Here is a 25548-nt window from a genome sequence, read left to right on the forward strand (position 1 = left end):
GGGTCACAGTCCTCGCCACGCCTCTCACAGGGCTCTGGTTAGCACCAAGGGAACCACATATAAGGACTGCACCTTATGTTGAATTAAGTGCCTCCTGTGATGTCCTGGGTACTGTTCACGGTCCAATTTCATCCTCCCAACGCTACAGGGTAGAGACAATCACTAGCCCCATTTATCACAGGATGAAGACACTCAGAGAGGTTAAGAAACCTGCCCAAAGACGACCAGCTGGTACGAGATGGAGGTAAGACCCAAAGCCAGACAGCTGTCACCACCCTCCTGGCTTGTAACCCATTTTCCCTGCACCATCCTGCTTCTGACCATCAGCTCCTTTAAAACATAAGGGACCTGAGTTCACCTAGGCAATTCATCTTGCCTCATACTCAGGGAAACCAGGGGCCAAAGAGGTGGCTTGTCGAAGTTTGCACAATACAGACGTGGCAGAGTTGCGTCTCAAACGTAGGTCTCGAGCCTCTAAATCTTCCGGGCTATTTCTGGCACCACTGAATGCATCCTTGAGGGCATTATTTCCGTGACTCTGTGGCTCGGGGGCCTCCCTAGCTGTGTGTGCAGTCATCAGGCCATGGATAGGATCCACTCACGTGTCCATTCAGGAACTCCTGACTAATAGGGCTGGGCACCCTGCCATGAATAGAGAAGCAGCCCTGCTTTCCTGGATTTTACCATCCAGCAAGGGGGCGGTGACAGCTTCTGAGCGATCACGCACACGGAAAACCTCTCTAAAGACTAACTCAAGTCACAGAAGCCTGCTGCTAAGGGGAAACATCCCCATTCATTTGAATGGGAAATAATTGCGATGTGTTCCTTTCCGACTGCAGAAATCCAAACCGTTTCCAGATGGAGAAAATAAATCACCTCAAAACGAGAGCGAGTTTATGCAGGAAACAAACAACTTGAAACCAGTTTGCACATAACATAGAATGGAATGGCTGATTGTACTTGGTCTTGGGTACGTGTGATTTTCTTCACCAACGTCTCAACCCTTTGGGGGCACATCAATATCCATGGGTATCTTGCACTTAAACTGCACTTAAAACATAAAGTTAAGGGGCGCCTGGGTGGCTCAGTCGGTTAAGCGTCCGACTTCGGCTCAGGTCATGATCTCGCGGCTCGTGGGTTCGAGCCCCGTGTCGGGCTCTGTGCTGACAGCTCAGAGCCTGGAGCCTGCTTCAGATTCTGTGTCTCCCTCTCTCTGCCCCTCCCCTAGCTCGTGCTGTCTCTCTCTCCCTCAAAAATAACCAAACGTTAAAAAAATTATTAAAAAAGAATAAATAAAGGTAAAGCAGTTTTCGGGCAAAATAAAAGCGACCCCGAGAAAGCATGAAACGGAGGACATCCAAGACAGAGGGTCTTAGAAGATGCCGTTTCTTCACCGCCCTTGCTGAAAGTGAGCAAAGGAAAACATTTCAAACTCACCCAAATGAAGCACACAATTCGAGTCTGTTCTTCATATCCTCTGACCAGAAACTTTGTTTTAAACCAGAAACCGTACTGTTGTCGTCTGTCGGTGAGGGTTTTTGCTTGAAAACGTAATGTCAAAGTATCTCCTTCGGCATGTGTCATTAGTGAGCTTGTGTGGAAATGTTGATGCAGCCAGACAAGGAGGTCCTTGTTCAGAAAGCGGGAGAGCGTTCTAAAAGTCCTGGCAAAAAGCTGGTCCTGGAATGACTGTTGTGGGAGACTGAGTCTGAATGGTTCATAAGAGCCAATAGCTGAATGGTTCAATGAAATGTGCTGTGAAGGAAGGAAACGTGAACCCAGAGAGTTTTGGGGGGCTTGGGGGGCACACCTGACCCCGGTCCTCTCTGAGAAAGCGACCCTGGAACTAGAATCCTTTTCCCATTTAGTGGCCAGGGTGTCCCTCAACGAGCACGCAAATAAAGACACATCTCACTGGGGCTGTGGGTGGTGTTTTCTTTTTAATCTCCATAGTGTATTTGTTCAGTTTATTTATAAGCAGATCACTTCACTATTTACAGTACATGAGCATAGAGATTCTACAGTTTTTGTGATGTAAACAATAACTCCATAGTAGGAGTCTGAGAAAAGAAGCCAGTTCTGAAGTATTTACAGACGTTAAAATAGAACTTTATACTCACGAAAGAATAATACATAGAGCAATTTGGTTAAATTATCTATGAAACTATAGAATCTGACAATGTACAAATACAGGAAAACAGTTTCTCATTTAGAAGGTGAGACAGATAAATCACACCGGAAATAAAATAGGGACCATGACAACCACAATAATTAAAAGCAAAGAAGGTTTCTTCCTTGCCTCTTACAGATAAAGTATTTATATAAATAAGGACACAACCCAACGAAATGGAAAAAATATATAAAAATCCTCTACCAATTAAAAAAAATAGCAAAACTAAAAACTCGATTCTCAATCATTAGCAGTGTCCTTTAAAAAATTAAAATTTAGCTTTCTATTATAAATAACAAAGCAGATGTGTCCCTCTGTGTAGGTGAAATTCTTGCACCTTTCTCAAGAAATGCATCAATGTAATTCCACACATACACACACACAGGCGTGCACACGTGCAGACAGACAGACACGCACACACACACACACACACACACACACACAAATACACACCTATACGCACACACACAGCCTTGCGCTCACGCACCCCAGGCTGTAGTTACCTTGTTGAGCTTCCTAATAAATAATGCCCCCTACGGTAGTACCCCTGGGGATGCCCAAACCTGACAAGTTTAGCCATTCCCTGGTTTAACCCTGTCACAGAGCCGGGGAAAGCCCTGGCTCCCTATTGCTCAGAATTCTCTAGGCTGCATGGTCACACCAAGAGAAAAGGATTTGAGTCCAAGATTTGGAAATGCTGGAAGGGACCATAGGGACCACCTCGCCCAGTCGATTAAGGCTAGCTACAGACACAGTCTTTTAGAAACCTGGGGTCGGGGAGAGGGATCTTGAGTTGATTTCAACATTAGCAGCTGCCTCTGGAGGAAGCCGACGCTCAAAGCCAATGCTAATACCGTGGAACGAGGGGGTGGGTGTGAATTTCCAGAGCGGACGGCACCAAGCCAGACTTCTGGATGGTCATGGCCTCCAGAAACCATCCGGAAATCCAAGCGGTCCACCTCCCTGTCCCGCTGACCACCGTGACCACACTCCCCTGGAGATTTCCAACCTGTTTCCATTGGAATCAGAACACCCCTCAAGAAACAAAGTTGGGGAGAGTTTATGACTTTTTATTCCTAACACAAAAACACTCGACAAGAGTTTGAAATACAAAACACAAACACAAACAAACAAACAAACAAAAAAACCTGTTTGGCTATTCAGTGGACCGTATCCAAGGCCATGGCCAGCCCCCTCCCCCCCCCCCGCCCCGCCCCCCCAGTCTCCTCACACGCAACCTCTTTGCTTGTCCCGAGGGTACAGGGCGGGCCACCCAGCAGAGGTTTGCTTAACAAGGTCAGCAGCTGGGATGCCAGTATTGCAGTTACAGCAAACCCCTCCCGGGCACCCGGACACAGGGTCCACTCCTGTCTCCTTTGCCCACAGGATAACTAGTGTGCTTCTCGGTCTGTGCCAGAGTCTGCTAAGCGGTTGCTTCTGCAGTCTTCTGACTGGCGTAACACTGGGCTCTAAACACATAGACAGTTCACTCAGGCCATTACACAGAATTCCCAAAGTTGGTGTTGCACAGCAAGGGGGCCGAAAGGATTTATTTGCCTTCCATCTGGGAAGCTGGTGGGTACAGTCTTTGGCCACTAGAGGGCGACCAGACGTCGATAAGGCAAAGTGCTGAGGTGGAAGCCGACCAATCCCTTCAAAAGTCACCCATAAAGCAAGGCTGGCAAAGGGGAAGAAGAGGCTCTTTGAGGCTCCCTTGCAGGCTCCTTTGACAAAACACGCAGCACAGAGCGGGTTCTAGCTACATAAACACGTCTTTCGTGGCGTTGCTCTGCCCGGGGACTGACCACCTACAAAACCGTATTTTCCGCGCCCCCCCCCCGGGTGGGGCAGTCGGACGGCCCTGCTGCTTCCAGATGTGCAAGTCATTCTGACGAAACAGAATATCTGAAAATCCGTCCCCCGAGGTCTCAAAGCCTCAGCCACCACTGCCGTATCACTAGAGAAACAAAAAGCAGAAGCTGCCCTAAACACATGCAGTGTGATCGATGCCTCCTGTCGCCCCGTATGTTTTACAATCATTTGAAGGAAACGTGTGAAAAGTGCCTAAGTTAAGCTCTTTTGAAAAAACAAGTGTATTGCTAGTATTGTCTGAGAGCAAGAGAGAAACAGCCAAGTGGTCACAACATTCGGATTAAAAGCTGTTCCGCGGGGACAATGACAACGAGGCTGATGGGAGATGTGACATCGCCACCCAGCCAAGTCGGGGTTGAACTTCTCACCATCCCCACGAGAAACTATGGCTTAGATCTGTCCTGGGGAGCTGGCCTCCTCATACAAGGTAACTCGGCCAGGACCATGTGGGTTCGAGTCTGCTGCTGGTTGGTTACCTGGCAGAGAACTCGCACCCTGAACACGAGCTGGGCGCGGCCAGAGAATGGGATCCGGTTCACGGGTGAGTGATGGGTTCCTGACGCTCCCGGCTGGTAACCTGAGCCTAGCGGGTTCGAAAGGGACTTGAGTGCTCATTCCATCCAATAGTCTCATCCGTTAGATGAGGGAACAGAGGCCCCGGATCACACAGCAAGTAAGAAACATCAGGTTTCTCACTGAGATGGCTTATAGTTGAATGACTTGCTCTGTAAACCCATTTGATGTCAGCTGGGCTGTTTCAACTTTTTATACATATATAAAAATAGGTACCAAGATCTAAACTCACCGTTCCCCATCTCTAGGGCCTCCAACAAAAGGGCCAGCAAAGGGCTGGCCTTTCCTGCTGCTATTTAGGAAGGCATCTCTCCCCTCCCTCAAACCAGCCCCACTCCCGACCCCATCCCAATCCCTAGGAGAGTACCTCACTCAAGCCAAAGGAGACCCATCTTTGCCAGCGTAGAAACATGGAGCCACGCTGAAGGGTTGTGGTTTTCTCAAAGTGCTTTTATTGGTTCAATGCAAAGTCAGCCTCTGCCTACTTCCTGGACGTCCTGCAGCCGGCTCCCGGGGGTCTCCCCACACCCAGCGTCTGTTTTGGGCCACGGGCACTCCTGTGGGCTTCCCAGCTCCCGAGCTCTCCCTCCATTTACCCTGTACTTCCGGACACAGCAAACAGCCCCGGAGCCCTGTCTGCCACTCAGCAAACACCCCGGGGACTTGACTTGGGGACCGGCTTAAACATATTGCACATAAGCACTAGCTGCTTTCCTTCCACCCCGGTAGGAAGGGGTGAGGGGGTCCCTCTTCTTTGGCCAACAAAACCATGAGGTTCACTTTATTTGCTACCGCACACGCGATTTCTTCCCTTAGATCTGAGGGTAGCTGCTAGATCTCAATGCTAAGAAAAACACTGCCGTTTTGACGTGAGTCAGATCAACCAATCCTCCAGGGCTGATTCCGCTTCACAGCCGGGACGGCCCATCTCTCAAGCTACAGGCTCAGCTGTGATTTCAACTGAACCCAAGGCTTGGGATGAGGTTCTCACCCGTCCATGCAGAAGGACCGTGTGTCAACGCCCTCCCTGCCGCCCCCAGCCGCCACTTGCACGGTGGCCTCGGCACGCATGTTGCACATGCCTAGAAGACACTGCTCTCAACACATCAACAAGCAGAGGCTTGATGCAACAAGTGACCTCTTACTGCATCTTTTCCTACGTCAGGACTTGGGCGCTGAGTGTTTGCAGCTCAGAGCTCTCCTCCCTTCCTCCTCCTGCCCCCAGAGCCCCGGAAGCCCTGCCTCTCCCCTGAGCACAGTCACCACGCAGCACTGCAAGACCTCACGGCGGATGCAGCCCCCTAACTCGTGCTCTTGGACCAGTTTCCTGGCTTGGGAGCAAGGTGTGAGGGGCTACGGGGGGTGGGGGCCTTCTCTGCACTCCATCCACTCATATTCTTTACCTCTTTGATGCATTTTCCTTCGGTCACCAGAACCCCCAAGCGTGAGGATTCTGATTCAGCCTTGTACCGACTGAGGAAGGAGATGGAAGAATTCCACTTAGCGGTTGGATCGGACATTTTTGCAAACACCAGCACAGCACAGGGACGGACAGTACAACCTGCCCGGCGTGGGCAGCTGTCGACACGGTCTACAGTAAGCTTTTATGGCAATCACATGTAAACATCATCCAGAGCAAATACGAGGACAGAGCTACGATGAGATGGTTGCCAAAAGCAGCTGCTCCCTCTGGGTTACTCCTTAATGTGGTGGGCAAGAGACCAAGGTTGCCTAGTTTTCCTGGAGGAACCCCGGAGTCTCCTTGGTTAATAATACACAGCACCGAATGAGTCGTCCAGATAGAGGTTATCTGCGGGGTTGGTCAATTTTAGAAGAACTTGCAGCCTTTTGTGGACGGGATGGCAAGCAGAAACCCTGCGGGATGCTCTCGGCAGACATCCTCTCCCGCCAGCGGCCAGCCCTGACTTTAGTTAGGCACGTTACCTCCCAACGCCGTGCGCAGATCTCTGCTCAGGCTCTGCTCAAGGGCCAGTATCTAAGTACCTCAAGGGTCCTGTGTTAACCTGACTGGGAAGGGCAGCCTCGGCTGACCCAGAAGAGAGGAGAGAGAGACTGGTGTTGTATGTAGGAGCGGCTTAGGCAACCTCTAGGCCAACTCTTCCTGGTGCAGAAGGGTGGGGGAGGGACTCTGTGACTTAGCAAGGTCACAAAGCAAGTTCTTGGTGGAGCCAGGCCCCAACCCAGCTCTCCAGACTCTGAATCTAGAGTTCCTTCCTATAGGCTTCCACAGGATAAAACCTCAGTATACTCCTTGGTGCAAATCAGGACGCAGTGGGGGCAGCAGACAGATTTAAATTCTATTCTATTGCGTTCCATAACCATTTATTATGTGCCTACTGTATGCTAGGCAGTGAATAGCTATTAAAGGAATTTACAATGTTCAGGTCTGTGCTGTGGATAGTCCCTTTCTTGGTTCATCCTCACAAACCCCGCCTCCCTCAAACATTTCATGTCCGCTATTCCATTCGCTCCCCCCACTCAAGTGGGGGTCATGTGTCACGGTATTATTGCGAGTCCTGTGCCAACGAATGGCCTTAGGGGAATTTTCTCTCACAGATCAGGACACGACAGGGATGGGCCGACGTGAAACCCAGCCACCATTTGGTTCTGTATAATGGGAACCTTTCGAAGATCAGACCAGGTTAAACTCTGATCCGTTAGTAAATGGCTGCCCAGAGCACTGTGTTGAGGATTCTAATAGTTAGTATGACCAAGCTCAAAGAACATGAGTGCTGTGGTCGATTAGTTATGTCTGCCACTGGCCAAGGAGGTGGGAGTAGTGGTATATGTGCCATATATGTATTTGCCATCCCAAGCTAGATACCACCTTCACAGAAGCTAAGACTCTCAGAGCCGGCAGGAACCTTGGAGATCAACTTGCCTACTTCCCCTCAGTCCATTTCAGAGAAAAGAATGTGGGGGCCCAGAGCGGTCAAGTGACTTGATCCCCAGGAGCTCAAATTCCCTATTCTTTCTAAAGCCTGTTTCCTCCAGTCTTCTCTGTGGGCTGGGAGTATTCTCACCTCCCAGGACAAGCTCACTTTCCCAGTATACCTACTAAAGTACTTGATAATCTTAAAAAAAAAAAAAAAAATCAACTACCAATTCTCAAAGTTCTAAAGCCTGGCAGTAGCAAAAGATTAAATTAGCTTGTTTAGTTTAATGAGTCAATTTCAAACACTGTTAAAGCAAGCAGGACTTTTTCTCTTTCCTTTTCTTTTCTTTTTAAGACAGAAACTTCCCAAGGGACCCTGATATATGAACGAGATTAAACTGGAGCCACTCTGTCTGAGGCAGAAGCAATGAGCTCCCACCCAGCCTGGCCACGCTTTCCCAAGGCACCTGCACAACATCCAAGCTGGACATGGCTTGACATCACTCATGAACATCAAGTTTACGGTAAAGCCCAATCAGAATGTTGTCTGGATGGCAAAGGACCTTGGAGATGGTCTTATCCACGCTCGGTCCTCACATGCCCTCCTGCTACCCCTGCCCCATCCACCGAAGCGACTTTCCAGGTGAGGGAAAGGGAAAGACAAGCCGGTTGGAGTGGGATGGGTTGGTGGCTGGCCCCAGCAAGGACGGCTGCTTTTGGATCACCCTGCCTGTGCCATCCCAGGCGTGTCACTGAAGCTCTCATGGCATGTCCACAGAGCCCTCTGGATCCAGATGCAGGTCCAAGTCTAAACCTGCCTAATCCTGGCAAGGCAGTTGGTGACTTAACCCTCAAAGTGAGCCCGGAGACTTCTAGTCTGGGGCCCAATGTCGCTCAACTCACCTCTACCAGTCCCTATAACTTTGTATCTTTACCCCACTACTGCAGGAGCATGGGACCAGGAATCAGGAGGCCTGGGCTGGGGCACCGCTCTGCCCTCCCACTGGCCGTGGGACCTCGGGCCCGTCATCTCACCTCTTGGGGCACTGCCCGCCTCACCTGGAAAAACAAGAACAGTGCAGCTCACCCCTGCCTTCCTCACGGGGTCCGCCAGGATCTGAGTGCGCCAGGCCAGGCGCAAGCTCCGGGCACGAGCTGGCACCAGATGAGGGTTCTGACTCTAACTGGACCCACCCTTGCTCAGTGAGACACCGAGGGCAGAGCATGGCAGAGAAGTCCCAGAAACCTCTCCCCTCTGCTCCTCGTTGCAGCTGCAGGCCGCACTTCCCTGGGGATCAGCCTCCCGGCCGCCCGGCGCCTCTCGAGCATTCTGGCAGAGGGAGCGGAGCAGCTCAGTGGCAAACACCTCGCGACAGTGCATAGTTAAAAAATCAAGGAAGCGATACGATAATCCCAGGCACAGGACATCTGAGCCATAAATACGTTATTTGAAGGATATACTTTTTTTTTCTTCAATTAAAAATGTGTTTATAATCCTGATTCTATTCACGAGTAACAATTTCATCATCACATACTACGGACAAGAAATGTTATGGTGGACACGGCTGCACGTCTACGAGGGAAGTCGGTCGGGAAGGAAGGGGGAGATGGGTGACTGACCCAGCACTTGGAGGCGCACCCGGGGCCACCCGCCGGAAGCGAGGACACTAAGTGGCAGTGGGACATCAACACCATGGAAACTCACAGACAGAAGCAGCTTTGTTCAATGTAAACATTGATTTTTTTTTTTTTTAAAAGGACAGCAGTCTCAAGTGTCTCTCTCACGTGTGTTCTCTCACGCGCTCGCTCTCTCGCCTTCTCATATACTTAATTTCTTTGAAAACGTAAACATATTGGAAGGGCCTTGTCTGAGGTATTGAGGTATTCCTCGAAGGTTAAGGCTGTTATCAATGCAGGCTCTGCTGGGCCTCCTTCAGTAAGCTGTCAAAATCCATGGCTTCGTACTTGTTTTTCACGGATGCAGGAAGGGTCTCTTCTGAATTGGAATCTGGGCAGGGGGTGGAGGAGTCAAGGAGAGGGGAAGGCAGTGAGCCACTCAGAAAGGCCAGGCGATCAGAAAATCTGCCACTGGGGTCAGCTCCATGGGGTGCATGTGGCCCCAGGCCTCCAAGAACACCAGACAGCAAGAATCACCTTTGCCATTCTACCGTGACACCTCTGCCCTGTCGTCAGTGTCTCTCGGCCTCGGCTGCCCTGTTTCTAGAATGCGGTGGCCTGAACCAGAGCACCCTAGAGCTCCTTTCTAGCTCTGATATCCCATTAATCTATTTCCCTAAGAGTTTCCTGCTGGTTAGTAAACCGCTGCGGAAGTCACGGAAGGTGGCCACCAGAGCTAGGATGCCCTCACTGTAGAGATACGGAAGCAGGTCCCCATGGGTGGCCGTGCAGCCAGGTGGAGCACTGCCCGGCCTGGAATCCTCCTCGGTTTACTCACACTCAGCCCCGTACTACGGAGCCCATGTCAGACTCTCCTCTACAGATAATTCTCTCCTAAATTGTACTTCTTTGTCCTTCTTCACCAACTCCTCTCCAAATGTGAGAGCACGGTGACAATATTATTTCATTGTGGCCCATTAATGGACAAGGCTGCCTGCTGCCTGTTGGGGTCACCATGGAATGCCCCTCAAGGTGGCAGTGCAGCCACTGGCCCTGTGAGGTCAAAGAGACAGTAACCATCGTTCTACCAGCCGGCTGTGAACACAAGACTAGACCTTCCAAGTGGCCACAGGAGGCTTGAATCTGGTACCAGTCTTGGGAGAGGACAAGATGGACCAGAGACCAGAAGAAAAGCAAGATGGCGGCCTCCAGGCGAAGTGGCTGCAAAGTTACCCAATCGGCACATTAGAGCTTTGGTGTGGGAACTGGGTCCAGAGGGGGCTTTGGGTCTGGGTTTCACTAAAGGAGGTCACTGCCCCTCATGCCTTGGGTCTCACTGGAAGGTGGCGGGGCCTTGTGTACTTACCATAGTCAGTGTGTCTGGGCCAGCAAAAGTGCTGGAGCCCTCCGTAGCTCAGCTGGAAGGAGGGCTCGTTGCGTTTCCGCAGGGCAGCGCCATTCCTCAGAGACAGGGCAGCGTGCTCAGAACACCGGTAGGTGATGAAGCCATACTTCTCGCCTCTGTGGGGAGAGGTCAGGGGGAGCATGTTACTGGGCCAGCTTGATTCATACCCTCAGACCACCCATTACCAGAGGCAGAGCAGAAAGCCACACTGATTCAGTAACCATGGCCGCTTGCCCCCCGCCCGCCCCAATACGGATGAGGGCAGTCGCTAGGCTGACCTCTACTGTGTGAGAACAGTAAGAGCAGGTGATTCCCAGAACGTCTGCCGGGCGCCTCACTCTTCAGATCACCCTGCCAGTGGCCACTGGCATTTTCTCCCCGCTCAGGGATGAGGAAAACAGGCTCTTCGGAGTTCAGAATTTGCCCCAAGGCAATGGCAGGCAGGGCATTTAAACTCAGGCCTCCCACCATGAAAGGTGATGTACTTCTCTTGGACCTGTGGCACCTAGGCCCCCACCCTGCCCTCCTGCCTCCTTCAAAGCCAGCCTCAGCTACCAGCACCTTGGCTGCTGCTGACTTAGCCTCCCCCTTCCCTAGTACAGCTGGCATTCTGTACACATCATCCTTTATGGTGAACACCTCTCTGCTTGCTCAGCAACTGAGCCACGTGTTCAGCCGCGCTCAGGACACCAGGGGATGTCACACGATGGTGGCCCTCCCTGGCCACAGTGATGCATTCAAGGATGAGCCTGTCGCCCAAAGCAGAGCCTCAAAGAGTGCATCCCAGCTCTCGGCCCCAACTGTGAGGGAGACTCCTGCTGCCCCTGGTAGGAGGTACGTAAGCTTAGGCATGGAAGCGGCCATTTTGCCACCCGAGGGAAGCCTGCTTGAGAAGGGTGCTGAGGCGAAGGGGGGCCTGAGGTCGGTCCTTTCCCCAGCTCCTCAGCTTCACAAACAGCAAGAAAAAGAATCCTGACCGATCTGTCCCTCTGCTGCGTGCACTCCTCGGGGCAGAGACAATGTGGACTTCTGCTACGGCCCACGACAGGCTTACCGACACTAGGCGCCTAATAAGTACTCAGCTGGCTCACATTTCCTGACACCTCTCTGAACCAGGCCAAAGTTGGACCCCTTCCGCCTCTTTCAACGTCCAAGCCTGCTTGCTTTATTTTTGCACGTTCTCTTTGTTTGACGTCCTGAAGACTGCACAGAACTTAAAACCATCCTATTTGTATAACGACTTTCTCTTTTTAAGTTGTGGTAAAAACACAGAACACGCTAAGTACCCTTTTTATGGTTTTTAAGTGTACAATTCAGTAGTGTGAAGTGTTCACGCTGCTGTGAACGGATCTCCACTTTCTCCGCTTGCTGTTCCCAGGAATCTGACCACTGCCGACACCTCACAGAAGTGGAACCCATATAGCATTTGTCCCCTCGTGGCTGCTTATCCCACGTAGCCTAATGAGGTTATCCATGATTGTCAAAGTTCATCCGTGCTTGCAGCATGCGACAGACTGCCTTTTTTTTTTTTTTTAATGTTTAAAATATTTATTTTTGAGACGGAGAGAGACAGAGCATGAGCGGGGGAGGGGCAGACAGAGAGAGAGAGAGAGAGGGAGACACAGAATCCAAAGGGGGCTCCAGGCTCCGGCTGTCAGCACAGAGCCCGACACGGGGCTCGAACTCACGGAGTGTGAGATCACGACCTGAGCTGAAGTTGGACGCTTAACTGATGGAGCCACTCGGGCACCCAAGATTTCCTTCCTTTCTAAAGCTGAATAATATTCCTTTGTTTGCATGTACTACATGTTGTTTCCCCCTTTATGAGCCAATGGGCATGGGGGTGGTTCCCCCTTCTTGGTTATTGTGAATAATGCTCCTATAAACAGGGGCGTGCGAATATCTCTTTGAGATCTCTTGTTTTCAGTTCTCTTAAGTATATACCCACGGGTGGGATTGCTGGATCGGATGGTAATTCTATATTTAACTTTTTGAAGAACCTCCATACCATCTTTTCCATTGTGGCTGCACCATTTTACCTTCCCACCAACAGTGCACCGGGTTCCGATTTCTCCACATCCTTGCCAACACTTGTTATTTTCTGCAGCCACCTTAATGGATGTGACGTGTGTAATGATCCCTACGTAGAAACAAGTTTCTCATTGAAGTTTTTACAACGGTTATTAAATTTGAATTTAAAAACCTTCAAAGCTCAGTTGGCAAATACGATGGGAGATACTTTAGAGTTATTTCAAAACTGACAAAGTTTTGACATCTAAGTCGTGCGTTTACGTGCAACCTATGCTTCCTGCATGCGGGTTCCCTGACAGATGAACACTGCTTCCCCAGGTGAGTGAGGAGAAACAAAGATTCCCAGCAGAATAAAGGGTCTGAACTGGCTGCTCTGGAGGAACAGAGGGGCATGAGTGGCACGGGTCCTTGCAGGGCAGTGTGGTTCCTGTGTAAGTGTCCCTTTAAGCCCCGGGGGCTGTTTGCTGCCCTATATCAGAGCGGAGACTTAAAGCAGCTATGAGAGCTGCAGATTTGACTCTGCTACTAACTAGCTGCTCAGTTAATCTGTCTGAGCTGCCTGGGAAGGGAAAACAATAGAAAGAATGAGTGCATATGTCACAGGCAGGTTAGAACGTTTAAGAGAAGGCACAGGATTTGCCTGGCAGTTAGCAAACCATCAGTGGGAGTTTACTGCTTATTATTGGGCCACACAGTTGTTACTGGACCTTCTCTGGGACCTGGCTCTCCAGGTCCAGGCTGCGGATCTCATCAGATTTGTTCTGCGAATCTTCTCCGGCATCTTTTGTGTGGCCGGCCCTGGACGGGGACCTCTGCCCTTCCCCACTCCCCTCTCCTGCAATAGCTTGACCGGACTCACCTGTTGTTTCTCGTCAGCACCTGGCACTCCACAATCTCACCGAACACTTCGAAGCGCTTCTTCAGCTCTCGGGAGCTCATGTCACTGGAGAGATTGCGAACATATACCACACGGCCTTCACCCTGCTCAAGGAGGGAAACACACAGAAACCCAGTCATTTCCTGGCTTCCTGGGACCCGCTTGATGGGGGGCTTCTATGGAGTCCTAGGCCTCAGCCCACGATGTCCGGCTGAGTGGGTAACACTAACTGGGGCCGGAATCAGAGAAAGGACAATGACGACCCCTCTCCGGAAGACCTGCCTTGTTGGAGGAGGGGACTGCTAAGTGTCAGGTGGGGAAGTGGCTTTAAAGGGAGCAAATGCTCACTTGAAGGAAATGAGCAGAGAATGGACAGAGGCAGGAGGGGGGAGTTTATCATCATTAATCTAACTGCTTACTCATAACCGCTTACTCATATTTGTGTTTGGAGTCTGGGATTTTTTCTGGGTAGTGGGGAGGGGATAGGAAGGCAAGCTGCTGGGGCATCTAGATGGCTCAGTCGGTTAAGCGTCCGACTTTGGCTCAGGTCGTGAACTCGAGGGTCTTGGGTTTGAGCCCCATGCTGGGCTCTGTGCTGACAGTGTGGAGTCTGAGCCCTCTCTCTCTCTCTGCCCCTCCCCCCCACTTGCACTCCGTCTCTCAAAAATAAAGAAACATTAAAAAAAAAATAAGAAGAAAGAAAGAAAGGCAAACTGCCGAGGATGGGAATGGGCAGGCATGGGAAACCAGGTCGTTGTGGGGGTCACAGTGAGCTGGGAGGAAGGCAGTGGGACCAGGACACAGGTCTTGGGGTCACCGCTATCCTCAGTTTTGCCAGGGCAGTGCACAGACACTGTGACTAAGGGGTCACTTCAGGTGAGCCGGGTGCCATGCTGCGGGCCCCTAAAAGAGCCCAGCAGAGGGAGGGGTGGGGAGCAACCCAGGATGGAATGTGCCCTCCCCTCCAATCTGTGATTGGATCCAGTGAATGCCATGGCTGCTCTGACCCGCTGGAGAAACTCCGGCTGCATCCTGGAAACCTGTGCTTTCGTGGGTGAAAATGACAGGTTCTGGTTTGGACAGGCTTTCTCCGGAACAGGTTAAAGCCATCTGGAACCACCCCACTCTCATCTCCCAGCTGGCAGGGAGGAAAGCATGGCCCAGGGGCCACAGCAGGCCTCTGCTGTCAACCATGGGAACTGGGTTCTGCTCAGTGTAGGCATCCCTTCCCCCAGCCTCCTTGCAGCTCCTAACACTGGTAAGTTCTTTCCTGCCTCTGCCCCATGGTTCTCCTGAAACTACATAGTGGCTCCTTTCATCTGTCAGGGTCTAGCTCCTTGCAGATGTCCTTCCTAGACTGCCAAGTAAACACATCCTCCCCACTAGTCAAAACACGACTGTTTGTTTCAGAGAGTTTAGCCTCATGTGATTAATTCCACCGCGCCTCTCCCAATCTCTGATTACAGTGTTTATTCCTTGCTTACGAGTCTGTTGCCTTTCTCTCCCTTCTGCCCCAACCACGGGAATGAGGACCTTGTCTGTCTTGCTCATGCCAGGCACGGCCCCACTGCTGAATGGTCACACGTGGAATCCAAGGTGATGCTCCAGGCACAGCCTGTGGTTATAAGTACCAGCCTGCAGGCAGCTGGGTACCTCTGGGGTACACACACCTCATGTGTCCTCCCTGCTTCTGCCCGGAAGTGCCAGTTATGCAGGAAAGCAATCAAGTGCAAGCCTGTTTGTCTTTCTGAGCATCTGTCTTACTTTCTCTTCCCTTCTTTCTAGTGACATGGAGGGGCTGGCTCCGGCTCCCCACTGCAGATTCCTGATGAATTTTCTCTAGGTGCTTTGCAGTGGGTTCACCAGGCATACCCTGGGCCCATAAACTAACTCTGGGGGAAGATCAGGGGGGTCAGTAAGAAGCAAGAAGCAGGCTTCTCTCCTGGTCCCTCAGACCAGATCAAGCTGGGGGACGCTTAGGAAGGACAAGGCCCAACTCCTTTGTGTATGGATGAGTAAACTGAGGCTCAGGGAAGCTGGGAGACCTGCCCAAGGTCACACAGAGGGTGGTACCAGGGCTGGTTTGTGGCCTGGCTGGCCCTGCTCTGCTCCCCGCCCCCCGCCCCCAACCGCAGCCTGCCCTCTCGGCCCTGCTAAGCCTCTGACGTTCAGCCCTAAAATCACCACCCACTACATGCCTCACTGCTAGTCCCTCGGCCACACTTTGCACAATGCCACCTCTGATGCCCTTTGGTGACCCTGGTGCTTCTTTAAGTGAGAGAAACGTGACTATCTTCTGCAGGCCACAGCTGGCCTCAAAAAGCTTCGGGTCTATGAAGTCCCTGCACGTCCTGATGCCCCTGCTCTTTCCCATTCACTCCGGGCTCCGGGGCCCCAGATCACTTACAATGGCCTTTTCCCGCCGCTTCCTGGCATGCCGGACACTTGGCGTTCCGTCTGAACACGGCCCTCTGCTCTCACATCTGTCAGTGAACAAGCAAACCAGAGGCACTCACTCTCAGGAGGGACCACGGCAGGGTGGGCGGGTGGAATTGCTCCCGGAAGCGAGGCACACTTCTTTAGAACTCGCTCGTGAGGGCAGAAGGAGCCCAGCACGCCCCGTCCCCGGCCCCGTCCCCAGCAGTGGCAGCCCGGGGCTGGGCATGGCTCTGAACAATGTGACCAGTGCCTCTGGCCAGCCTCTGGGACGAGATCACTGGGAACCACCGTGTCGCGAAATCCCAACCCGTCTGAACCTTGCCTTTTTATGCCATTAAGGGTGGAAAGGCCCTCTCACTTCATCACTGTCTGGGACCTGATGGGGGGAAAACAACCTTTGAGGTCTTAACGCTTCCCCATTTTCCAGATGAAAACCCTGAGGCTCAGGTTCAATATGGGTTTGCCTAAGGCTGGAATGTGGGGAAGCCAGAGCCAGAAGGAGGTCTGCTGATCCTGGACCCACTGCTGTCTAGTGGCTGGAGCCCAGGCACAAGGCAACCCGGCCCTCACAGCCCCCACGTCCAGTCTGGCTATCAGGCTCAGCAGCCCGCATGCGCCGCCCGGGCAGACCCCAGGGTGCCACACGCCTGCGTCTTACCGCCTGTCTGCACACCGCCTCCTCCCCCAGAGAGCCAGGCTGCTGGACTGGAAGGAGCACAGCATGGGAGGCAGGGGGGAGTCCGGGCTCTGCACATACTGTCTGCGTCCTTGGGAAATACAGCACGCAGGATAAGAACACAGACTCTCCGGTCAGACAGCCTGTGTTCGTTCGCATCCCGGCTCTGCCACCTCCTGCTGGGTGACCTTGGGCTAGTTACTCACCTCCCCTTAGCCTGAGTTCTTCAACTGCAAACAGGGAGAACTGACTGTACTGCCATCTTGGCCATTTGTGAGGATCAAATCAGAAAATGCTCGGCTCAAGACCTGCTCAATAATTACTTGCTATGGTTTTCTATTGAATCTCTTTGAGCCTCAGCTTCCTCATCTATGAAATGGGGGTAAGAAGCAGATGCACCCTCCAAGAGCATCTGCGAAGCTAAACAGGGTAATAGAAGGGGGTATGACTTGCAAACTTTAAAGTGCAACAAATCGCAGTGTCATCATCCATTGGTAACACATTGGCAGTTCGCCCACCTGAACTGTTGAGAGTGACCGAAAGGTACTGTGGGGTTTGTGTTGTGACACCAGCTCAGAGCCGGGATCAGAAGCACAGGTTTAAGAAATGTGAGCCTGGCGGGGGTGGTGCCTGGGTGGCTCAGCTGGTGGAACGTCCGACTTCAGCTCAGGTCATGATCTCATGGTTTGTGAGTTCGAGCCCTGCATTGGGCTCTATGCTGACAGCTCAGAGCCTGGAGCCTGCTTTGGATTCTGTCTCCTTCTCTCTCTGCCCCTCCCCACATGTGCTCTGTTTCTCTGTCTCTCAAAAATAAACAGATGTTAAAAAAAAAAATTAAAAAAAAAAATGTGAGCCCGGAGAAGGCTGATGACTCCTTTACCAGGCTTGCCAGGCACCAAGCTCTGCCAGCTGAGCAAAAACCGAGTCAACCAATTAATTTTCTCCAGTGAGCAGAAAAAGCCAGCCCTGAACTTGGCCCAAAAGCAAGAAGAGGAAAAGGCGAATCCATGGGAGTTTCTAGAGAGGCTCGCAGCTCTTTGCAGTCAAGTTCACGAATACAGGCCCTGCCCTGACACCCCTGAGCCGGTCAGGAGGGAAAGGAGGCCAGGAAGCCCCAGCTCCAGCCTTGGAGGATGTGTTTCAAAAAGAAGAGAAACTTTCGTAGCTTCTGAGCTACTAAATGTTGCAGAGGAAACTGCCTAATGTGGACACCTAGTCACTTAAGTCCCCGTGACCCTTGGGAAAAGGAGAATGGAGCCAGAGAGAGGTCTGACCAATCATCCTGGCTTATTACAGAGAAGGGCTTTTAGAGAAATCGCTAGGGAAACTCATTTTGATTAACAGGTAGTTCAGGGCTTCTTAACATTAGTGTCAGGGGAGTCTACAACCCCCCTCAAACTGAATGCCCAGTTACAGGTCTACATACATTTTAAAGGGAAGAGAAGCGTTTGCTTTAATCAGATTTTCAGGCAGTTAAGAGCTACTGTTGTAGATACATAAATACAAAGCAGAGTTTTTCTACGAGAAGATATTTTTCTATTACCTGAATTCTAGTTCTCAGAGTATGGCACTCTGGTGACATCATCGCCCGGGAACTAGTTAGAACTGCGGATTCTCCCCCCCCTCCCCGCCCCCCCCCCTCCCCCCCGCCCTCCATGTACAGATTGAGACACCAGGCGGGTGGAGTCCATGCAGCTGCAAGGTAACAAGCACGCCAGGTGCCTGCTGCATGGCTCTAGACCCAAGTGCACCATCTAGTGGTCACTCGGGTGCATGGCAAGCAGAGGATTTGGGACATGCCCTGACCCCGCTTAGGCCTCCCCAGGTCAGGTCAGGTCCTGCTGTGATCAGGGAGAGAAGCAACCTGACTCCACCAAAATGTGCCAAACTTCCATTCTTTCTGCCCAGCTCCCCACTGACTTTTGGACCAGCTCCTTCTTTCAGACCAGTTCACTGAGCCAAGATGGTCTGAGCAAACAGGCTCATGATGCATCATCCCCGTGCGAAGGTAGAGCGGCTCCCGGGGGATCAGCTGACTGGCTGGAAGTCCTGGCACAGCTCAGCAGGACCAAGAGATGGGAATAACCTTATTGCTGCTTTAAATCCGGGTCTTATTTTTAGAACGAAGATTAGAGTTCTGCTAATCTGCCTTTGACATGCAAAGGTCACATAGACATTAAATTGGGTCCAAAGCAGGAAATGGATGAATAAGGGACAAGTTCATTTAGACATAAAGCCACAAGCAGCCAGGAAGTGGGTATTCTTCCTCTCCCGGGGCCAAGAGACTTGGGTCACTCTTGACTGCCACACAGCAGGCTATGCCTGCCTCCAGGACTTGCCCCACAACTCTCCCAGGGAGACCACCTCCGGGGCCTCTGACCAGGACACAGGCCACACGGAGAGACTCAGCCCCAGTTTCAGCCCCAGTTTCAGGGCTCCTGCCTCCCTTGGCACCCTGGGGACCGGGGTTGTCGGCTGCCCGCTGTCCCTCTTGAGGCCACCCATCCATACCTGAAGGTCCTTCGGACGGCTGGTGACCGGGAGCGGCAGGAGGAAGAACAGGAACTAGAACGGCTGCGGGAGCAAAGCTGCCGGCCGGCCTTGCTGGGGGGGCTCTGGTAGGGGCAGTGGTCAGAGCAAGGGGGGCTGACCCCCGAGTCCTCTTCTTCATCGTCCTCCTCCTCCTCCTCCTCCTCCTCCTCCTCAAGGAGGAAGCTGCTCTCACCACTGCTGCTGCTGCTGTCCTCAAAGACAGTGTCATATTCAGGACTCTTACAGGAGGCCAGGTCTTCATCCTCCAGGGCGCTCTCCAAGAGCCCAAAGTGCTTGGTGAGGCTGGCGCGGATCTCGTGGTCTCGCAGTAGCACACTGTCCTTAGCGGGGGCGCTGGCATCACGGCTTCTGTCTTCCTCCCTGTTGGAGGCCTGCACCTCGGCCTGGAGGGCCCCTTGCTGAGGCCAGTCCTCAAGGTGGACCCCAGACGGCTCCCAGGACCTCAGCACCTTCCTCTGCAGGGCGCCTTCTGGCTTCAGCACCTGGCAGTAATCGTGGTCTCCGAAGGAACAGGAGAAGGGGCGCTTCTGACCAGTCTGGGAGGCTGGCTGGGCTGTGGCATGCCGCAGGTGGGACAGGAGCTCGCTCCGCTCTGGGTGCTTCTTTGGCAGCTTGTGGGCAGCCCCTGCGGCGGCCTCGAGCTGGAGGCCCTCCAAGCTGGGAAGGCTGGGAGCTCTGTCTTTGCCTGGGCTGTGTTTGATGTCTGGCTTGAAGGGGTCCTCCTCTGTGGGCTTGTACGGAGGTGTGGTGGGCGGGGTGAGTCCTAGCCAAGCAAGAGGAGAACCGTGTGAGGTGGAAACGGGTCAGTCCTCCAAGGGACAGAGGGTCTGGTTTGGGATGGCAGATAAGCAGTGTATGTACCACCACATTCCCAACCCAATGAATGGCAGGCATCACTAATCGAACACCGCACTGGTGGCTGAGCCTGAACGTGGCCTGGGACTCACGCAGCCCACAGTTAGTTCTTGAGCTGGCATGTGATAAAATCCACTTGCCATCCCTCTGTAGCCCGGCAATGCCTCCCGGTCATTCGAGATATCTCCTCCTGCTCTCCATCCAATCATTCGACCAGCTCTCCCTACTGTTTTGATGTCTCCCCAGGGAGCTTACAGGCAGGCACCGCAGGTCAAACCTCCCACCTAGATTGGACCCCCACGGTGCCATTAGTGCTCCTGCATCTAACCTTGGCCTCCATCCTCCCCAGTGCAGAGGGAACTTGCTAAATGCCCGAGATCTCTTCCCGTCTGGGGCTCCTGAAGCCTGCAGGATCAAGCTCAAACTCTCGGCCTGGCATCCCTCTCGGCCTTCTGTGATTGCTCCTTCCGGCCCCTCCTCCACTTCCGCGATGTGGTGATGCCAGGCGCACCTCTCCTCAGGAGCACCTAAGGCTTTCACCCTGGGTGCCTTTTGCTCCTGCAGATTCGATTGCCAGGGATCTACTTCTCGCTGCCTCCTCTCTCCAGCCTCTGCCTATCCTGCGAGCCCAGCTCACAAGCCCCCTGCTCTGGATGCCTTGCAGATCTTTCCAGGCCACACTCCTGCCCTGCCCCATCTCGCCCCTTCCTCCATGTTCCGGCACTCTCGTACATACTCTGAACTAACGCGTCTGCAACAGCACCCGTCATGGTGGGAGCCTGTCTCCCACATAACGCTGTGGGCTCCTTCGGGGGAAGACGTGTGTCTCTCCCTTAGCTCATGTGTGGCTTGCTGCAGCTGACCGGCTGACTCTCCCCCTTATAGCACCCTCATTAGGTATCCCAAGACCCTGTGCAGCCCGAGCAGCGGTGGCAGGGAGGGCTCAGTGGGGCACCCCCCACAACTGCCCGAGGGGCTGTTCAGGGTGGGGGACTCGTTGCCGGAAGTCATACCAGCTCCCCCGAGGGCACCCTACCAGCTGAGCCCCTGGCTCACCTGCCGTGCCACAGAGCTCCACCGTCAAGGTCTGCTCAAAGCTCTTCTTGCCAAAAGGAGGGTCACTGGTGGGGGCGGGGAGGACAGAAAGGAAAGAGGTCAGTCAGCAGAAGACTCCACTTCTCCCAGCACGCAAGGAGGGCAAGGGGACACCATGACAGATCCTGGCTCTACTGCCCACAGAGGTGGGTGCTGGGGAGTTTTCTGGGAGACCCCCATCCTGGCTTAGAGGAGTTCACAGCAGCCTATCGCTCTTGGAGGACACACAGGAGTTATCTGCTGGAGGGTGGAGACAGGACAAGCATCAGCACCCTCCTTATTTTACAGACCTGAGACCCCGAGTGAGGAGGAGACTTGCCCAACGCCACGGAGCATTATCACCTTTCCCCCGTGAAGAAAGTAATTCCTTCCCTGGTTCTGAAGAGGGCAGCTTAAGAAATGGCCTGAACCCTTAATTCCTTACGTTCCTGGGCCTGCAGAGACCTCCCTTCTAAGGGAGCCCAGCTACCAAGGGCTCCACACGGCAATGAGGGCAGGGGAATGGGGGGCAGGGGCAGGCTCACAGGCTGATGAACCACCCAACCCCCACCACCATACACACACCCAACAGGACACAGACTCATGAAATAATAAACCACTGATTTCCAAAAATCTACCTTTGTGACAAGGCCAGCATGAGGCACCTGGGAGAGTCTGAAAAGAAGATGAAAAAGAAGAAAATAAGATTCCCCAACACGTCATCACTACCAGATGTTTCCCTCTGGAGGAGACCCCGAACTTCCACTGGTACCAGGCAGAGCTCCCTTCAAGCATGTGACCCAAAATCCTCTGTCATTTTTAGGGAAGGGCAGGAACAACTCAAAGTCACCGTCATTCGCAGGGTCTCAGCAACATTAACACCTGGCAGACTACTCAAGGTTTGGGAAAGAGCAGGTAGGTACGAGAGCGACCCCTTCTGGCCAAACAGTATAGTACAGCAGGGCAGGGAGCCCCAGGGAAGGCCAGGGGCTCAGGGCTGGTCCACAGATGGATGTAGGACTGGAGGGCTGAATGGACGGCTCAAACTCTGTGCCTCAGTTTCTGTGTGTGCAATGGAGATTATGACAGTACCTGCCACACAGGCCCCCTGTGAGGAGTCACTGGGGATAAGCTGTGTCAAGTTTGAGACCAGTGCCTGGCACAACAAATACACAATAGATACCTGTTATTACCAGCTCTACCATTGTTACCATTTAAAATTCAACGTCATTAGGGGCGCCTGGGTGGCTCAGCCGGTTGAGCGTCCGGCTTCGGCTGAGGTCATGATCTCACGGTTTGTGGGTTCGAGCCCCGCGTTGGGCTCTGCACTGACAGCACAAAGCCTGGAGCCTGCTTCGGATTCTATGTCTCTCCCCGCCGCCCCCCCCACCCCACCCCACTTCTCTCTCTGCTCCTCCCCTGCTTGTGCTCTCACTGTCTCTCTCTCTCTCTCTCTCTCTCTCTCTCAAAAATAAATAAATACACTTAAAAAAAAAAAATAAAATTCAACGTCATTATGGAGCTAGATTTATAGACTCACTCCTTTCGTCACACCATCACCCAGGACGTCTTCTTTAGAGCACTTAGCACCATTTGTAATTATCTTCCTTTTTTATTTACTTTGTGATTGCCTGTCTGCCCCACTGAAACAAAAGCCCCATGAGAGCAGGCATCTCGCTCCGTGTTCATTAAGTGGTGCCTGGCCCATGCGTGATGAAAAACTCAGAGATGTGTGGGTGATTTCTGAAGATCCGCCCAACTAGCCCATTGCACAGAAAGGGAAGTCGACAGCCGGAGAGGGGAAGGGACTTGCCCAACACAGGGCTCCTGGCTCCCAGCGCAGTGGGGTATGCCACACCCCATCCCTGCCCCCTCTCTTACAGACCACCGACTCCGACTACCTCTGGAAGGGAGCCGTGGGCAGCTGGGGTCCTCATCCGTGTCCCCACACCCACTCTCACAGGGGCTCTCCAGAGCCGGCATCTGGGGTCCCCGTGGGAGCTGCTGGTCTTGACCACTGTCCTCATCCGTGGGGCTGCCCAGCGCCCCCTCCATGTCGTAGGCCTCGGGAGCCAGGTGCAGTGAGGACAGAGCTCCTTGGGGCTCTGCAGGGACCAGAGACTCATCAGAGAATGTCAGCCAGGGGCCCAGCTCCGGGTTCAGTCTCCTGGAACGCCGCACGGGGCACACGGAACTCTCCGGCTTCCTCCCCAGCTTGGTCCACGGCAGGCCTCTGCCCGGCCTTTTCCGGCCCCATTCCTCCTCCTCCTCTTCCTCCTCTTTTTCTTCCTCCTCCTCCTCGTCCTCGTCCTCTTCCTCGTCCTCTTCCTCCTGCTGCTGCTGCAGCCTGGCCGACCGGCCGGCGCGTCCTTTCACCTCCAGCCGCAGCGGGCGCAGGCTGGGTCTGGGCCCTGTGCTCCTGGGAGAAGCTGTGATCCTCACCTCCTCCACGGGGGATGGGTGGCCAGGGGACGCCTGGCTGTCTTTGGGGGGCCTGGGCCTTGGCCGGGGCGTGAGGGAGGCATAGACAGGTGTGGCCAGGCGGTAGGGTTTGCTGACGTCACAGAGGACATCTTGAGCCAGAAGTTCCCTCAGGATGGAGAACTCAGCCCAGGAGGCTTTGGAAGGGTGCTGGGACCGAGGCTGGGGCTTGACCTGCTTGGAGGGGCTGCTGCAGGGCTGGGGGGCTGGCTCTGGGGCCTGTGGGGGCAGCTTCCTCTGGGGGAGGCAGTAGGTGTGCATGTAGCGAATGAGCTGCACCACGGCGTGCATGTCTTCCCGGGAAACCTGGGTGCCGGGACGCGCCCTGCCCGGTGCCGGGGAGTCCTGGGGCAAGGCTGGAGCCGGCTGGGGGCTCGGGCAGTCCTCACCGGGTTCCTCATCCTCCTTGGCTGGGAGCTGGGGGCTCAGAGCGGCTGGCGGCTGCAAGCCCCTGTCTGGGGAGCGGGCTTTAGTCTGGGGGCAGGACGGCACCGAAGTGAGGTGCCTATGCAGTTCCGTACAACTCCGGCTCTGAGACTGCACCGTGGGGACCTTCTTGTCTTGGGTGCCGTCCATCTAGAGACAGAGAGAGGCCAGAGTGAAGAGGGAGGCCCGCACTGCCCCCCTCCACTCTGCCCCCCTCCTGCAGCCACTGGCCAGGCCCAGCGTGGCACCTGGCAATGCTCAGGTGATAAGGAACAAAGGAGCGACCAGCCTCCTAAGAGGCCTCCCATCCATAGATTTCGCCCTCGTGGGTTCACTGACAAAGCCCTCCTCTGACCACCCGCTCCCCTGAGCTATACCCTTCGGTAATGGCACCTGGGCCTGGGAACCGGGATTCACTGTAAATGAGGGTGCCAGAGATCTCTCTGGGATAATGGGAATGTTCTAAAACGGAGCTGTGGTCATGGATGGGGCGCCTGGGTGGCTCAGTCGGTTAAGTGTCCGACTCTTGGTTTCAGCTCAGGTCATGATCTCATGGTTTATGAGTTCGAGCCCCACATCGGACTCTGTGCTGACAGCGTGGAGCCTGCTTGACGTTCTCTCTCTCCCTCTCTCAAAAAAATCAATCAATCCACCAACTTTGAACTGTGGTCATGGCTGCGCAACTCTGCAGATTTACTGAAAATAATCAAATTATACTTTAAAAATAGGTGCCTTTTATGATATTTAAGTGACACCTCCATAAAGCCGTTAAAAAAAAAAAAATCCTGATTCTGCCCGAGGGCATGGGATTGTGTTCAAGAGCCCCCTGCAGGAGTGTCCAGGGACCAGAGGGGAAGGACGGAGTGTAGGCCTTGAGCAACAGGAATGCTAGGAGATCACCTATGAAATCGCTCTTTGAAAGTCTTGGAAGATGGAATCCAAGGAGGAAAAGGGATCTGCTTCACTCCTTGGTGTTTGCGACAGAGCTTTCGACTCTCAAAGGGCTTCCCCCAGAAGAAAGGCAAACACCTTCTTGTGGTCTCCACAACCTGCAAGGATCTCATGTTTCTGTGTATCACCCGTTAGAATCAGCCCGCTGAAAGCAGGCCACACCTTCCCAGTCCCCGCTCTAACCCAATGTATAACACGGTGCCTGAAACATTGAGGTGTATGAGAAAGTCCAGGGCTTTTTCCAGAACCCCAAACTGGAAAGTGCCCAGCACACCAGCTACAAGGGCTCTGTCAGGCACAAGGAGGAAAACCCCAAGTCGACTGAACTTGACACGCCCTGATATAGAGCTGAAGGTTATACCCCTCAAAGCCCACCTGGGGGCCTCGGGAGATTTGGGGGCAGAAATACCTTAACACAAGGCCGCTGACTCTTGGACCTGAGGCCTGCCTGGCGCCAGGTGGTCCCTTCCTTCTGGGTATCGGAGCTTGAGGACGGGTGGGACGTGGCGAGGAGGAGTTTCTGCAGCTGCAGGAAAAGCAGAGACAGGAGCGGAGCTGGGGGTGAGCTCTGCGGGGGGACATGGAGAAGCATATCTTGGGGAGAAGCCTGAGCCCAGAGCTAGCTTCTTGGGACTGAGCACGCCCTGAGCCT

The 25548-nt window shown here is 53.4% G+C and overlaps 1 protein-coding gene across 2 annotated transcripts in view; it reads right to left on the reverse strand.

Annotated features, from left to right (window-relative positions):
- Positions 1–7862: 7862 nt before the first annotated feature.
- The window catches only part of PPARGC1B (PPARG coactivator 1 beta), a 105169-nt gene continuing 87483 nt past the window's right edge, over positions 7863–25548 (reverse strand). The window contains exons 4-12 of one of the 2 annotated variants that reach the window (XM_042994452.1): positions 25306–25422; positions 22940–24095; positions 21677–21713; positions 21021–21085; positions 19068–19872; positions 15849–15924; positions 13424–13545; positions 10495–10649; positions 7863–9519 (exon numbers count right to left, since the gene is read on the reverse strand). In XM_042994452.1, coding sequence (XP_042850386.1) covers positions 9419–9519; positions 10495–10649; positions 13424–13545; positions 15849–15924; positions 19068–19872; positions 21021–21085; positions 21677–21713; positions 22940–24095; positions 25306–25422 — 2634 coding nt within the window. In that variant the 3' untranslated portion in view covers positions 7863–9418. Of the gene's footprint in view, positions 9520–10494; positions 10650–13423; positions 13549–15848; positions 15925–19067; positions 19873–21020; positions 21086–21676; positions 21714–22939; positions 24096–25305; positions 25423–25548 lie in introns of both variants that reach the window. The other variant, XM_042994445.1, reaches the window with a different exon arrangement.

The sequence above is a fragment of the Panthera tigris genome, chromosome A1 (genome assembly GCF_018350195.1).
Source record: "Panthera tigris isolate Pti1 chromosome A1, P.tigris_Pti1_mat1.1, whole genome shotgun sequence".
NCBI classification, from domain to species: Eukaryota; Metazoa; Chordata; class Mammalia; order Carnivora; family Felidae; genus Panthera; species Panthera tigris.